Source organism: Talpa europaea, assembly GCF_964194135.1.
Source record: "Talpa europaea genome assembly, chromosome: X".
In the NCBI taxonomy this organism is placed as follows: domain Eukaryota; kingdom Metazoa; phylum Chordata; class Mammalia; order Eulipotyphla; family Talpidae; genus Talpa; species Talpa europaea.
Window position 1 is genome coordinate 40874674 of NC_140081.1, and position 14930 is coordinate 40889603.

The 14930-nt window shown below is 42.0% G+C and overlaps 1 protein-coding gene across 2 annotated transcripts in view; it reads right to left on the reverse strand.

The window, feature by feature from the left end:
* Positions 1–14623, reverse strand: part of ZC4H2 (zinc finger C4H2-type containing) — a gene marked incomplete at both ends in the record, with an annotated part of 64528 nt that extends 49905 nt beyond the window's left edge. Inside the window, one exon of one of the 2 annotated variants that reach the window (XM_084258109.1) lies at positions 14494–14623. In XM_084258109.1, coding sequence (XP_084114235.1) covers positions 14494–14546 — 53 coding nt within the window. The remainder of the gene's footprint in view (positions 1–14493) is intronic. The other variant, XM_084258108.1, reaches the window with a different exon arrangement.
* Between the last annotated feature and the right edge of the window lie 307 nt (positions 14624–14930).

The window sequence follows — 14930 nt, forward strand, 5'->3', positions numbered from 1 at the left end:
TTGTTCCTTTGTGCATATTATTTAATAAAAGCTTGGGGTGGGAGAGTGAAAAGGAGAGCTGCTCTCAATGGCACTTGCCCCAGCCTCCCCCCATTGCAAATTCATTTAGACTCTGAGTCTTCCTTAATGGCAGAGAACTCCATAGGCTGTCCTGTCCATGGGAAAAAGTACCCCCAAAGTTATTTAGATATGTCAAACAACCAATGAATTAATAAGATGTTAACAGAAATACATACATATATGCACATATATATGTTAAGAGTATACATTTACTAACATAACATTAATTCACTCATTTGATGGCAATCTACCAAGTCCCATCTATGTGCCAGACTGAGCTGGGGGCTGGATTTGCAGAGTGCAAAGCAATGTGAACACTGATTCATCAAGACAAGGGTCCAGAGGAAATGAAAATATGGAACAAAAAAGTAAAATTTCAATATTATATTAAATACTATGAAGAGAAATTAAGTAAGTGTCAGCTGGCATGTTAAAATTTAATAATTTACCCTTTATAATGTCCCTATGAATAACGTATATTTAGCTTCAGTTTTAGAGATGAAAAATTTGAGGCAGAGAGACGTGACTTGCCCATATCACAAAGCTAAAAGTGAAGAATCTTGTGCAGATTCCTTTTTACCATATCAAGGAGCTTTCCATATATGTTGTATTTCTAATACTGTGAAATAAGTCAGTGGGGTGAGTTCTTATCCTGACCCATCACCAATTTTTAGGATGAAGTAGGACATATCATGGAATCTCTTGGAAACTTGGAAATTCTACCTGATAATTACGACTCAGTATAGGTTCAAAACTACAGGCTAATCTCTCAAATGAACAGATACAAAAATCCTTAATATATCCTAGCCAACGGAATCCAGCAATGCATCAAAAAGATAATTCACCAGGACCAATTGGGATTTATTCCAGGGACAGAAAGATGGTTGAACATCTGAAAATCAATTAATGTAATCCAACATATCAACATAAAGAAAAATAAAAACCATATAATATCAACAGATGCTGAGAAAGCATTTGACAAAGTTCAACATCCATTTGTTTATGATGAAGACCCTTTAAAATGTCAGGATAGAAGGAACATACCTTGACATAATACAGGCCATACATGACAAACCTTACCCAGTATCATTCTCAATGGTGAAAAGCTGAAAGTCTTTCCTGTAAGATCTGGAGCAAGAGAAGGATGTCTACTCTTACCACTGCTTTTCAGTATAATACAGGATGTTCTAGCCAGAGCAATAAGACAAGAGAAAGACACACAAGGACTGCAAACAGGAAAAGAAGAAGTAAAATTATCAATATTTGCAGATGATATGACAATATACATAGGGAACCCTAAAAATCCCACAGAAAAACTAATCAAAATAATCAATCAGGGGCCTCCATGGTGGCACAAGGTTTAAGATGCAACATATGGGGCTGTCCAAAGCCACTGCAGCACAAGTTCAATTCCTGGCCAGCGGAGGGTGACCCACATTGCGCAGCAGACCTCCCCTGACTCGCCTGCTGCTCCCCTCAGCAGTGTACTTTGGTCAGTCTGCCTGTTCTGTTCCCTACTCTGTCTCTGGTGAATTCTCTCACCTCCCACGTGTCTGGCCTGTGCCCCAGCTCTTGTATCATGAATAAATAAATCTTAAAAAAAAAAATCAACCAGTTTACTAAAGTAACAGGATAGAAAATCAGCACACAAAAATCAGTAGCCTTCCTATATGCAAACAATAAAGCTAAAGAAAAAAATCAATAAAAACATGCATTTTATAATTGAAACCAAAAAATCAAATAGGAATAAACCTAACATAAGAGGTGAAGGAACTATACAAAGAAAATTATCAAACATTGTTAAAATTAATACAAGAAAACATTAAGAAATGGAAAGAGATTCAGTGCCCATGGATTGGATGAATTAACATTATCAAAAAGTCCATTCTATCAAAAGCATTTTACAGATTCAAGGCTATTGCTATAAATTTTCAATGACATTCTTCAAAGAAATAGAACAAATATTGATCAAATTCATATGGAGCCACCAAAAACCCCAAATAGCCAAAGCTCTCCTGACTACAAAGAAGGAGAATGGAGGTATCACTCTCCCAGGCTTCAAACTATACTACAAAGCCATAATAATTAAAGCAGTATAGTACTGGAACAAAAACAGACACACAAACCAATGAAATCAAATAGAAAACCGCAAAATAAATCCACATATTTATGGACAACTAATCTTTGACAAAGGAGCAAAGAATATGCAATTGCACAAGGACAGTCTGTTCAATAAATGGCGCTGGGAAAACTGGACTACTACTTGCAAAATAATGAAGCTAGACTACTACTTCATACCACGCACAAAAACCAACACAAAGTAGATTAAAAAGTTGGACATAATACCTGAAACCTTAAAATATATAGAAGAAAATACAGGCAAAACACTACATGACATACAACTCAGTAACATCTTCAAAGACACATCCCCAAATCAAAGACTGTGAGGAAAAGATGAACAGCTGGGACAGCATCAAACTGAAAAGATTCTGTGCATCAAAAGAGACAATAACCAATCAGAGTTATCCTACTTATTGGGAGAAAATTTTTGCACACACTACTGACAAGGGACTGATCACAAAGATGTAAAAAGAGCTCATATGACTTGAGAAAAACAAAGTAAACAATCCAGTCAAAAAATGGACAGAAGTACTAAAACAGACACTTCTACAAAGAGGAAATTCAAATGGCCAACAGGTACACGAAAAAATGTTCAATATCACTTGTAATTAGGGAAATGCAAATCAAAACCACAAAGAGATACCACCTTACACCAGTGAGAATGGCACATATTAAAAAACAGGAAACAACAAGTTATTGGTGAGTATGTGGAGAAAAAGGAACCCTCCTACACTGCTGGTGGGAATACAAACTGGTCTAACCACTATGGAAATCTGTCTGGAGGTTCTTCTAAAAATGGAGCATCCATATAAAACAGCAATTCCACTCCTAGGAATCTATCCAAAGGATAGATTAAACATTAATTCAAAAACATTAATTCAAAAGGATACTTGCACCCCTATGTTTATTTTAGCACTATTTACAATAGGTAAGATATGGAAATAACCCAAATGTTCAAGAATAGATGACTAGATCAAGATATGGTATATATACACAATGCAATATTACTCGGCAATCAAAAAAGATAAACTCATGCCACTCACAGCAATATGGATGGAGCTGGAGGGGATTACACTCAGTGAAATTAGCCAGAAAGAAAAAGAAAAATGGGCCTGCCTGGTGGTGCAAGGGGTTAAGCACCACACTATGAAGCAATTCGCCTCTGCAGCATTAGTTCAATCCCCAGCCAGCCAGGGGGAAACCTACATGGTGAGGCAGACCTTTCCTGTCTCGCCCATTGCTCCCCTCAGAAGTGTATTTCAGTCAATCTGCCTGTTTTATTCCCCACTCTGTCTCTGGTGGATACTCTCACACCCCCACCACATCTCTGGCCTGTGCCCCAGCTCTTGTATGCATAAATAAATAAATCTTTAAAAAAAAAGAAAAAGAAAAAGAATAAATGGTTTCACTTACAGGAAGAATGTAGGGGAAACAAATATGGGACCAGGGAAAATAATTATAATAAATTAAAAAAGAATAACAGGCAACTATAATTCAGACATTCTTCAAGGAGGGGGAAGGAGAGGGATCAAAGCAAGAGAGGGAAGAGCACAAGGGACTATGGTGATGGTGTATAGGTGAATTCGTGGTGGGAATTCTACAGGGGCTACATCTGAGAGGAGAAAGCATACATTGTACAAAAAGGAAGAATGATGTAAAAAAAAATATATATATATATATATAATTAAATAAGAGTTGTTAAATAATTCCATGAGATGGTATTCATGTTTGTCCTTACAAGTAATAGAAGCATCCAAGGCATTAGAGACTTGATTTTATGTGAAAATTTTTCTAATGGCCCCCCTCCCCTGATATAATGCAGCTGATGTGCCCACTGAGTCCCAGAAAAGACAGAGATTACTTCCTAACGGTTTACCACAATCAACAGGCCCACAGTCTTATGAACTGTTGTTGAATGATGATTCCTGAACTCCCTTGGCCACAGCTTCTCCAGAGTCCTGCACCAAGATAAAAATATTCATCTACATAACTTCTTTCCAATGCTGCTAGCTAATGTGGAGGAAGTAGGGTGGAGAGTAGGGATACTAGGGCAATGGATCATCCATTCCTGTAGCAAATTTGGCAGGATTATCAGTCAAGCAGTTTCAGAGTTTTTGTCTTAGTACCAGTTTTTGTCTTAGTACCAAAATACACAAGCATGTTAGGATAGTACTTGTAGGATTTAAGGATGGGCAGATCAAATGTAGATATCGAGGCCTCCCCTGGTAGAGCAAGCAGTTGAACATAGCACTGTGAAGCTGTCTGCAGCCACTGCAGCGTGCGTTCGATCCCGACCGGCCGGCAAGAATCCCACATGGCACAGCAGACCTCTCCTGTCTCGCCCGCTGCTCCCCTCAGCATTGCATTTTAGTCAGTCTGCCTGTTCTGTTCCCCACTCCGTCTCTGGCGAATCCTCTCACCCTCCCACGCATCTGGTCTGTACCCCAGCTCTTGTATGCATGAATAAATAAATGTTTTAAAAATGTACATACTGGCTAGTGAAGATAGGTGGAAAACTGCTTAGATTTGTTGATAAGCTAAGGGAATAATAAAAAGTAGACACATACAGGTAACTTGTCAGATTTTTTTAATGCAGTGGTTTTCCAATTACCAGTAGCAACAGCATTTCCCGGGTACTTCTTAGAAATGCAAATTCTCAGGTCCTGCCCCAGATCTACTAAATCAGAGACTCTTCAGTAGGACCCAGCTAACTGTCAACAGCCCTCCAGTTGGAGCGTATTGCATGGTCAAGTTTGATAAGCAGGGAGTCAGAGAGAGGGAGAAATACAGTATGATTCCAGATTTAGAGATGGTGGGTCATTTACTACTGTTGGAGAAGACTAAGAAAGGAAAATTTGGGGTGGGCATGATGGGAATAGAAGTAAGAGTTCTGTGGAAGCCGGTTTTAGATGTTATTGATATATTTTACAATTGTGTTGATTAAGTAGACATGTGGATATTTGAATCTGGAACCCAGGGGGAAGAGAACTAAGCTATTCACCTTGATTATTAGATCCTTGAAAACAAATCTAATTCATCTTAGGGGGTCCCCACAGAATAACCCCGTCCTGTTTTTGGCCCAGAAGAGGTGCTTACTAAATATCACTGAATGAAGAAATAGAAGTCTGTTTTCCAACCCACTCAAGTCTGGTGAGAACACTGCCTATGTACCAAGAGTTATTTCATTTAATATTTATTTGCTCATATGAGAAATAGAACTTTGAGAAAAGTAGGTTTCATAGAACAGTTCAAATGTCAATTCCTTTCATTTTCTCTGCTATGGCCAGAATTGTTTTGCATTGACTTGCCCATCTCTAAGTCCCAGAACTCCCAGCTATCAATGTTATTTGAGTGAACATTGGGGATGAGTCAGTTCTCAACGCAGGTGGCAGGGGAGCCTGTTGAAGCTATCATAGCGATGGTTAAATGGTGAAAGGAAGAAGGATGGAAAGGAGAGAGGGAAGAAAGGAATACATGTCAAACCAGAATTTTATCATAAGGTAGAATAACTTGAATTATCACTCAAATATAACAAATATCCCTGTGGGTGCCCACAGAGGAAGTGATTAATTGTTCTAAGGAATTTTAGAAGGTATTAGACATGAGGTAGTATTTGGTCTGAAAATTTCCTTGAAGAATTAATAAGATTTACAGTCTCGGAATAAAGAAAGGGCATTCAAGATGAAATTCAGATGGCCAATAAGCAAATGAAAAAAAAAAAAAGTTCATCATCATTTATAATCAGAGAAATGCAAATCAAAAGCATAATGAGATATTACTCATACCAGTAAGAATGGCCCACATTAAAAAAACAAACAACAACAAATGCTGGTGAAGGTGTGGATAAAAAGAACCCTATTACAATGCTGGTGGGAATGCAAACTGATCCAACCACTATGAAAAGCTGTGTGGAGGACCCACAAATTACTAAAAATAGGTATAACATATGGCCAAGCAATCTACCTCCTAGGGATCTACCCAAAGGACACAAAAACATTAATTCAAAAGAAATCTTCACCCCTATGCTTATTGCAGCACTATTTACAATAGCTGAGATATGAAAACAACCTAAATGTCCAAAAACAGATGAATGAATCAAGACGATGTGGGGTGTTTGTGTGTGTGTGTGTGTGTGTCACACATACATACATACACACACACACAATGGAATACTACTCAGAAATCAAAAAAGATAAACTTGCCATCCACAGCAACATGGATGGAGCTGGAGAGGATTATGCTCAGTGAAATAAGTCAGAAGGAAAAAAATATCAGATAGTTTCACTTATAGGCAGCATATGGAGACACCAAACAATTAGTAGGGAAAGAAAAAAAAAGAGACAAAACTATTAGGCAAACTATAAATTGGAGACATACAGCAGGGGAGGGATAGGGAGAGTGATCAAAGCAAGGGAGGGAAAAGCACAAGAGACTATGGTGATGGTTCATGGGTGCCTTGGTGGTAGGAATTTTATTAGGATTACAACTGAGAGGAAAAACCAAACATTATACAAAAATGAACAATGATGTAAACTATAAATATATATTTGTTTAAATAAACATATTTAATAAAAAAAGAATGAGGAATCAGCATTGTCAAAGTCCTCAAGGAATGGAACCATATGGAATAGTTAGAACGTCTGTGTGATTAGAAGACAGGGTGAATGAAAACGAGTAGTATCACATCAAACTGTAAGGGTATCTGGGCCAGTTTTGCAGAGGGTTAGAAGGGCATGAATGTCATTCTGACAACTGTCTAACAGACATACAGTAAGAAATGATGTGCAGTGAGAAATGAATTCCACATTGTGACCCAAGGCACACATGCAAAGATACAAAGCTAAAACAAATGTTTCTCAAAAAAAAAAAAAAAAAAAAAAACACCTACTATATCTTATGCAATGTATGCTGGTATTTCTTATTTTGTTCTTTTAAGAAAATGTTTTTGAAATGCTACTAGCAAATTTCATGATCTACTAGTGGTTCATGACCTGTGTTTTGGAAAATACTGCTATAGGCAATGGGAAGTTAGTGAAGGTTTTTTCGGAAGGTAGTTCTCAAATCATTGTGCATGACATCAGAGATAGGGGAGAGAAGACACGAAAGTAATTCTACAGATAGAAATGGACAAATTGCGCCTCCCTGGTGGCACAGCGGTTGAGCACTGGACTGTGAAGCTGCCTGCAGCCTCTGAAGCACCGGTTCAATCCCAGGCCGCTGTCGAGGGTCCCACATGGTGCGCAGACCTCTCCTGCCATGCCCGCTGCTCCCCTCAGCAGTGTACTTCATCAGTCTGCCTGTTCTGCTCCCCGCTCTGGCTCTTGTGAATTCTCTCACCCTCCTGCGCTTCTGACTGCACCCAGTGCTTGTATAAATAAATAAATGAATCTTAAAAAAAAAAGAAAAAGAAATGGACAAATTGCAAATATCCAGGCAAGTCATAATGAAGGACTAAACAGGGTAGTGAGTGCGGAGGTAAAGGCACAAACTTATTTGAAGTAAGTTGTAAGAGAGGAGTACCAACACTGATGTTGAAGTCAACCTGAGGTAACTCTGCAGAGAATGATGGCATTAAACCAGAATTTCAGTTGAAGTACTGGATTGTTGGGGCACAAGCAAAATCTCATGAGTTGGCCAACATGAGCTGTGGCTGCAGGAAAACCAAGCTGACAAGTACAGTAGGATGTTGGGTGTATTGGGATAAATCTTGGAGGGATAGGGGCAGTGATTGGGAATTTAGAGATAATATTTGAATCCATGGAGGAGGTCACCCAGGAGAATATGTGCAAAAAAAAAAAATAGATGACCTAGGACAGAAACTTACATTTAAGAAAATCTACTTAGCAACAAAATACTTTCAAATGTGTTTTTCCTTTCTTACATAAGTACATAGTACATGGATACATGTACATCAGGATGACACATGCATGGTAAGAAAATATTAGTATGCATTTTTGGAACTAGTGTAAGGCTCTGGTTCATCCATTGGTGGCTGCACTTTCTCTGCTTCACAGCTGCTTCTTTTCCATCCCCCTTTGTTCCAGTTTTCTCTTTCCTTTTTCACATACCACATGCCCCAGCATCACAAATTGGAAGCCCAAGGAATGTATAGGCAAAATAGACAAGTGTGGGATTGTGAGGGTGAGGTCTGGAGCTTAGGGTTAGAATATAGTTGGTACTGGGAGGAAAGCAAAAGCTGGGCATGTGGTCAGAGTGAGGAGTAAAGAATGGTCAAGCCATTCTTCAAACTTTTCCAACTTAAAAGTCTGGAACTGGTGTGCCTAAGTGCTGTGCATAAATATGTATATTTCTGGGTCTGAAACAGTGCTGTAGGGGTGCTTTGGCAGGTCAAAGGACAGTGTCCAGATCACTGTCTATGGGTTCTCACCCCCATGCAAAATTGCAAGGTGACTAAGCCTCAGTGAACAACAATGGGGTTTATTGAACAAACAAGGGAAACAAAGGTTTCTAATGCCACAAATGGCTGGCTACCTCACCCCAGACAGTATCCAGTGACTAGAAGTCCCAAAGAAAACGTTGCTCATTCAATATGGCACTATCCTGTCAGTGAGGGCCTGGAGCTTGTGGCACACAGCAAGCAGTGGGCCAGGATACAACTCACAGTGACAGCTGGTGGTGCTCACAGGTGGAGATGCTGAGAGGACACTACAGCAGCTCTCAGCAACAGCAATAGTCTGAGGGTTGGGTTGAAAAGCACTGAACACTGGACCAGAGTACAGTAGAGGCAACAGCACAGGGAGGCAGTACCATATATCAGAGACAATGGACAACTCTCAGAGGTGACCCGGGCACAGAATGCCAGTCACCCATCAACAGTGCTGAATAGCACTGACAAGTAGTGGTATTCACCACAAGCCACTAGAAGGAAGTGTCAGATACATGTGTTAACAGCTCTTTGTGAGGGAGACACAGTATTGGAGCTAGCCCAATGGGGGCACACACACCTCCCTATATCAATGAACCAGGGGCTGTAGAGCTAGCTATTGCTTCCTATGCCAGAGCAAGCTCCAAGCAAGCTTGTCTCTAAATCCCCAGTGGGCTGCATGCCCTAGGGAACCACTGCCACCAGCAATCACTGCCAGCCTGTTTGCAGCCTAAGCCCCAATGGGGCCACTGGTGGCAGGTGGTAAAATGACCACCACCTGCTGGCACTTCCACTGACCACACTTAGCACACTGGGGCCAGGCACCAGAGGCCCAAGAAGGGGTGCTACAGTGCTGAAATCCAGCTAGCACCTGGCCAGTCATAAAGCCCAGTCAGCACCTGGCCACAGTGTAGCTGTCCCACAGCCTTCTGCTGCAGGGCAGCCTGGATGCTGCCCAGAGGCAACACTCTGGGTGGCCACTGCCACCAAGACTGGAGCCTCAGGGGCTGAGGGATTTAAGCTGGTGCCAGGGCAGTAGCTGCCCATATACAGCAACTTCGAGGGTGGGCGGGAAACCACCACCCTTCTCCAATGGCTGCACTGCTCAGGTGGCTGTGGGAAAGAGTTGGTCTTGCCAAGCAGCAGGGCTCCTTTTTCAGGTCTATGTGTATGTATGTATTTTCAGGTTGACTAAATCAGGTCTTTAGATGATACTGCCATCATCAGTATTACTTCAGTTTAGAGGTAAGTTATTGATTTTTTTAAAACATAAATAGGGCTGTTCTGCTTATACTTTAAAGGATTTAGGATTAGAAAAGTTGAAAAAAAAACAATGAATAATGAATAAATTGTCAGCATTTGTTGAAACGCATAAACCATAGCTGTGTTAGGTTACCTAACCTGAGTCTCGTATCCTTATCTGTAAAATGGGATAATAATTTCATCACCGACTGTCATTAGAAAAATTAATACAAAAACTTTGAAATTAGTAAATGCTAAACAAATATTCCTTTCTTCAGTTCTTTCAACCCCTTCTTTTGACCCTTCCTTCTCTGAACCTCCCATACATGTTTACTGTCTGCATATGAATATCAAGTATGTGTTTTAGTACTTTCCCCATTTTAAGTTCTTAAACCAAGTGATTTAACCTTGTATACGACTGTGAAGTTGTCAAAGCAAGCTAATTCAAATCACTTTTTACACATTACATCTAAAATTATCAATATTCTTTCTGGTGGATTGGCCCTTTCTCATTAATGTTCCTTTCTGTCTCTGGGGATTTTCTTTGCTCTGAAATCTGCTTTATTTGATATTAATATAGCTGCTCCTGTTTTCTTTAATGTTTTCATGGGTATCTTTTCCGAGCCTTTTACTGGGAAAAAGCTATCTATATCATTATATGTGAAGTACATTTCTTCTAGACAGCATATCACTGTGAAATGGCTTTTATAATAACCCCACTCTTTCTTTTAATTGGTATGTTTACACCATTTATAATCAACATTTATTTTATTTTATGACATTTTATTTTCCCTCAACTATTTACTCTCTCAATCTAATTTCCGCCTATTGCTCAGATTGGGTGATTTCTATTGTTTTATATTTAACTGTTATGGCCTCCATTGAATTACGGCTATCATATTTTTCAGTCCTCAAATTTCTATTTGGCTCATCTTTATGTTTTGTGTTTCTTTGCTGAGACTCTAGACTCCATGGATATGCTGAGATTTTCTATTTTATCATTTGTTGCAATTGCTCACTGAAGCATTTTTATGATGGCTGCTTTAAAACCCTTTTCAGATAATTCTAACATCTGTGCCATCTCAATGTTGGCATCAATTTTTCAAAATAAACCTTTTTTTTTAAAGATTGATTTATTTATTTATGCAAGCACTGGGTACAGTCAGAAGCGCGGGAGGGTGAGAGAATTCACCAGAGCCAGAGCGGGGAGCAGAGCAGGAAGAAGGACCGAAGTACACTGCTGAGGGGAGCAGCGGGCGGCAGGAGAGGTCTGCGCGCCATGCGGGACCCTCCTCCGGTGGCCAGGGAGCAGCTGGGGATCAAACCGGCACCGCAGAGGCTGTGGGCAGCTTCTCAACCCAGCGCTCAACCGCTGCGCCACCGGGGAGGCCCATAAACCCTTTTTTTTTTTAAAGATTTATTTATTTATACAAGCACTGGGGTACAGGCCAGAGACACGAGAGGGTGAGAGAATTCACCAGAGACAAAGCATGTAGCAGAACAGGCAGAAGGACCGAAAGCACTACTGAGGGGAGCAGCGGGAGAGACAGGAGAGGTCTGCGGTGCAATGTGGTAATCTCCCTGGCCAGCTGGAAATCGAATCAGCGCTGCAGAGGCTGCTGACAGCTTCTCAGCACTGCGCTCAATCCGCTGTGCCACCGGGGAGGCCCAATGTTGGTATCCATTTACTTTCTGTTGCTATTAGTTGATATCTTGGTATGTCAAGTGAATTTTTAAATCAAATTTGGAAACTCTGAATTTATTTTAAGACTTGGTTTTTTACAGGCCTCCTTTGACCAGCAGTGGAACAGCAGAAGTCCAGATTCTCTACAGGGCTCTGGCTGACATTCAGTTTGTGGAGGGGTTTGTTGTTACTCTGGTTGGGGTGGTCATTCAGACTCCTCTGTAGGCCTCTGAGGAAACTAGGCCAGCTGGTAGAAGGAATGAAACTGGAACCCTCTGTCCCTCTATCCTGCCCTGGCCTCAATGTAAGTCAGTCTCCGCAGGGAGTGGGCTTTTCCCCTTTTGTATTTGAAGCCAGGATCATAAACGGAACAACCAGGTTTGAGCTAAATGGATTAATCAGGTTCAAGCTCAGTTTCATTCATGGGGATGAGTTAAGTATTCAGACTGACAAATAGAAGGTACCTGATTTGTGCTAAATGGTCCAATCAGGCTTGTAGGGTGGGGGATTCTGAAAGAGGCTATAAGGCAAAGTCAGCATGAATTCATTCTATTCCCACCCTCTGAAAACAGAAGGACTCGCAACCAGCCTCCAAAGAAAAGTAGCAGTTAATAGTCAATCTGTGGGATTCAGCAGGCCTCCATATATCTTCACAAAGACCTGGCTACTGCACCTGCCTCTAGCCCTGTTTCCAGCCCTGCCTCTGACATTGCCTGCAAGGAGAACCAATGGTCTTGGGACTGGTGTCTCAACGAGCCATTAATGCAGGCATGCTTGACACAATTTCTTGGTGACCAGCACTCTGTGTCTGGTCACATTTGAGAGCTCTCTACTCCTAATGATTGTCCAGCACTGTCTTCTCAGTACTGTTGCCTAGATTGCTGTCCGGTCCAGCATCCAGTGCTATCCAGCCTGGCCTTCAGAATGTTGCTATGGGCTGCTACACCATCACCTCAGCACCTCCAGCTGCCACCACAAGTTGGATCCTGCCCACAGCTTGCCAGTTTGCCACCAGCTCCAGGACCTCATTGACAGGACAGTGCCATCTTGCATGCATGGCCTTTGTTTCAGTCTACTGAGCATTGTGGACACAATCTGGGGTGAAACAGCCACTAGTGGCCTTAGAAACACTTTCCCATTTCCTAATATCCTGTTTGTTAAATAAAACCCATTGCTGTTATTCCCCGAGCCTGAGTATTTTTGCAATTGTTAGCACGTGGGTGAGAACCCACTGTGACCTGTCCCCACATTGGCACTGTCCTTTGTCACCGTTTGAACACTTTTTAAGGAATGCCTAGTTTACCTCTGGTGAGGGTAGAAGTCATGGCTCTCCAGGTGGCCTCCACTGGGAGGGATCACTCTTCCTTGCTCCCAACTTTTCCTACTCTTGTGGTGAGGCAGAAGTTCCTCTAAAGTCCAGTAAGGTTAAAGTACTGTTTCTCAATTTGCCAACCTAAGCTTGCATTGTGATCATAACAGCTGTTTTTTTTTGTTTGTTTGTTTGTTTTTTTCTGAACCATGGTATCTCACTCCCTATTTCCTGATGCTTTTCCAGAAAAAAAAATTGCAACATATTCCCTTCTCCAACTTTTCCTGGACCCTCCATGCACTAGCGTGGGAAGACCAAAATCTCTGCATGCAGACTGCCTGGGTTACTATCAAATTGCATTTTCATGTTGTTTGGCTCTGGAAGTTGCTTAAATTTTCTGTGCCTCCACTTCCCACGTGTAAAGAAGTGTAGGAACCTATCAGAACTTTTGCTGCAATAGGTCAAAGGGCTTGGCACACCAACAGCTCAATAATCATTCCCTTCCTTGTACTCCATTGCCGAAGTAGAGAAGCAACCCCTCCCAAGGACAAAAATAAGGTGTTTCCCCACTACCACCAAGACCACCCCCATCAACCACTACCACCACCTGTAAGTCTTAAGGAGGCACTTAAATTTAGCATGCCAAACCTCTTGGTCAGCTTCATTTCTAAAAGAGACACATTTGATATCCTTCATTCTTTTGCTCCAGGTTCCTGTAAAACAGTTAAGGGAGACAGCTTGACCCAGGCCACCATCAGAACAAGGGTGGAAGTTCAGGAAGGGGACTCAAGCAAAAGAGGGCAGGTAAAGAAACGCCTGATGTAAGCCAACTTCCCAGGTGCTATTTTGTTCTAAGCACAGACAACATAGGGAGAAAATGGAGAGAAAAGTTTCTGGACCAACGAACCTCCCTCTGCCTGCCCTTCTCCTGTAGAACCTTAGTCCTGCCTCTGGATTCCACCATAGACTTCGCTACTACCTCCCCACTCTCCATCGCTCCTGTAAGCTTCCCCAAGCCCCTGATAAGAAAGGAACAAAGTGATGAGTGAAAGCAAAAAGAAATCACAGGCAGGAGTGAAGTCCTTCTGTCACCAGCACACTTCCAAAGGCACTTCCAGACCCATCCAGCTGGCATTCCTCCCCAAACTCCACCGGGCCACCCCTCTCTAACCCCGCTGCTTCGGGCAGTGGCCACCCGCCCTAATGCACTAGACTCTACTTTCAAAATGTTCCCCGTAGCTCCAGGTCCTGAAGTTGAGCCAGAAACTGGAAAAAAAAAAAAATGTACTCCTAAAGAGCAAGCAGCCAAGTACACTTGAAGTCAACAAACACTTTAAAAATTAATGCGTCAAAGAATGTGGTCCCCCAACTTCCACTGAAAGAGAAATAAAGCTGGCGCCGGCCCGCCCCTCCCCCATCCTCTGTCTCCATCTGGCTTTCTCTGCTATATCTGACAAAAATTCTCACTCTGTAGGTTTCATTGTTTTTCTCTCTCTAGGAGTCCCTGTTCGGAATCTCCCCAGCCTCCCTCCAGCCCAGATTGAGGAAAATAGGCCCCCTCCCCCCAGTCCCAGGCAAGCAGTCCAACAATAGATACTTTCCCAGGGTAACAGCCATTTCTCACCGGGAGGGATTTGGGAGGGGGACGGTTCGTGGAGGCTGAGGAATGGGGTGCGGTAATGTTCCACTTACCTGATCTCTTTAATGCTTTCCAATTTGCACATGATTTCTTGTTCATCTGCCATGCTTTGAACTCTTAATTTCAGGAACAGAGAAATGTACAAACAGACAAATCCAAGGATACAATAGACACAATGTCACCACCTCCTCAGAGCAAGGGATTCTGAGCCTGTGCGGGAAGGACTCGGAGAAGGCCTGGGAGCTGTAGTCTGAAGCTGCACCGTCAGCCAGGCAGCCCGGGGGCCTGCAGGACTACAACTCCCAGAAGGCCAAGCAAGACATGTTTCTCTTCCAGCAGCTACGCTTTAAATCAACTTGTCATGGATAATTATGTCAAAGGCTGTGAGGAGTGCAAGGGAATGGTGATAATAGTCTGGCCCCTGGGCAGAAAAAGTACTCAGAAGGCAACAGGAGAAATGAGGACATACTCACCACCACCACCACCCCCC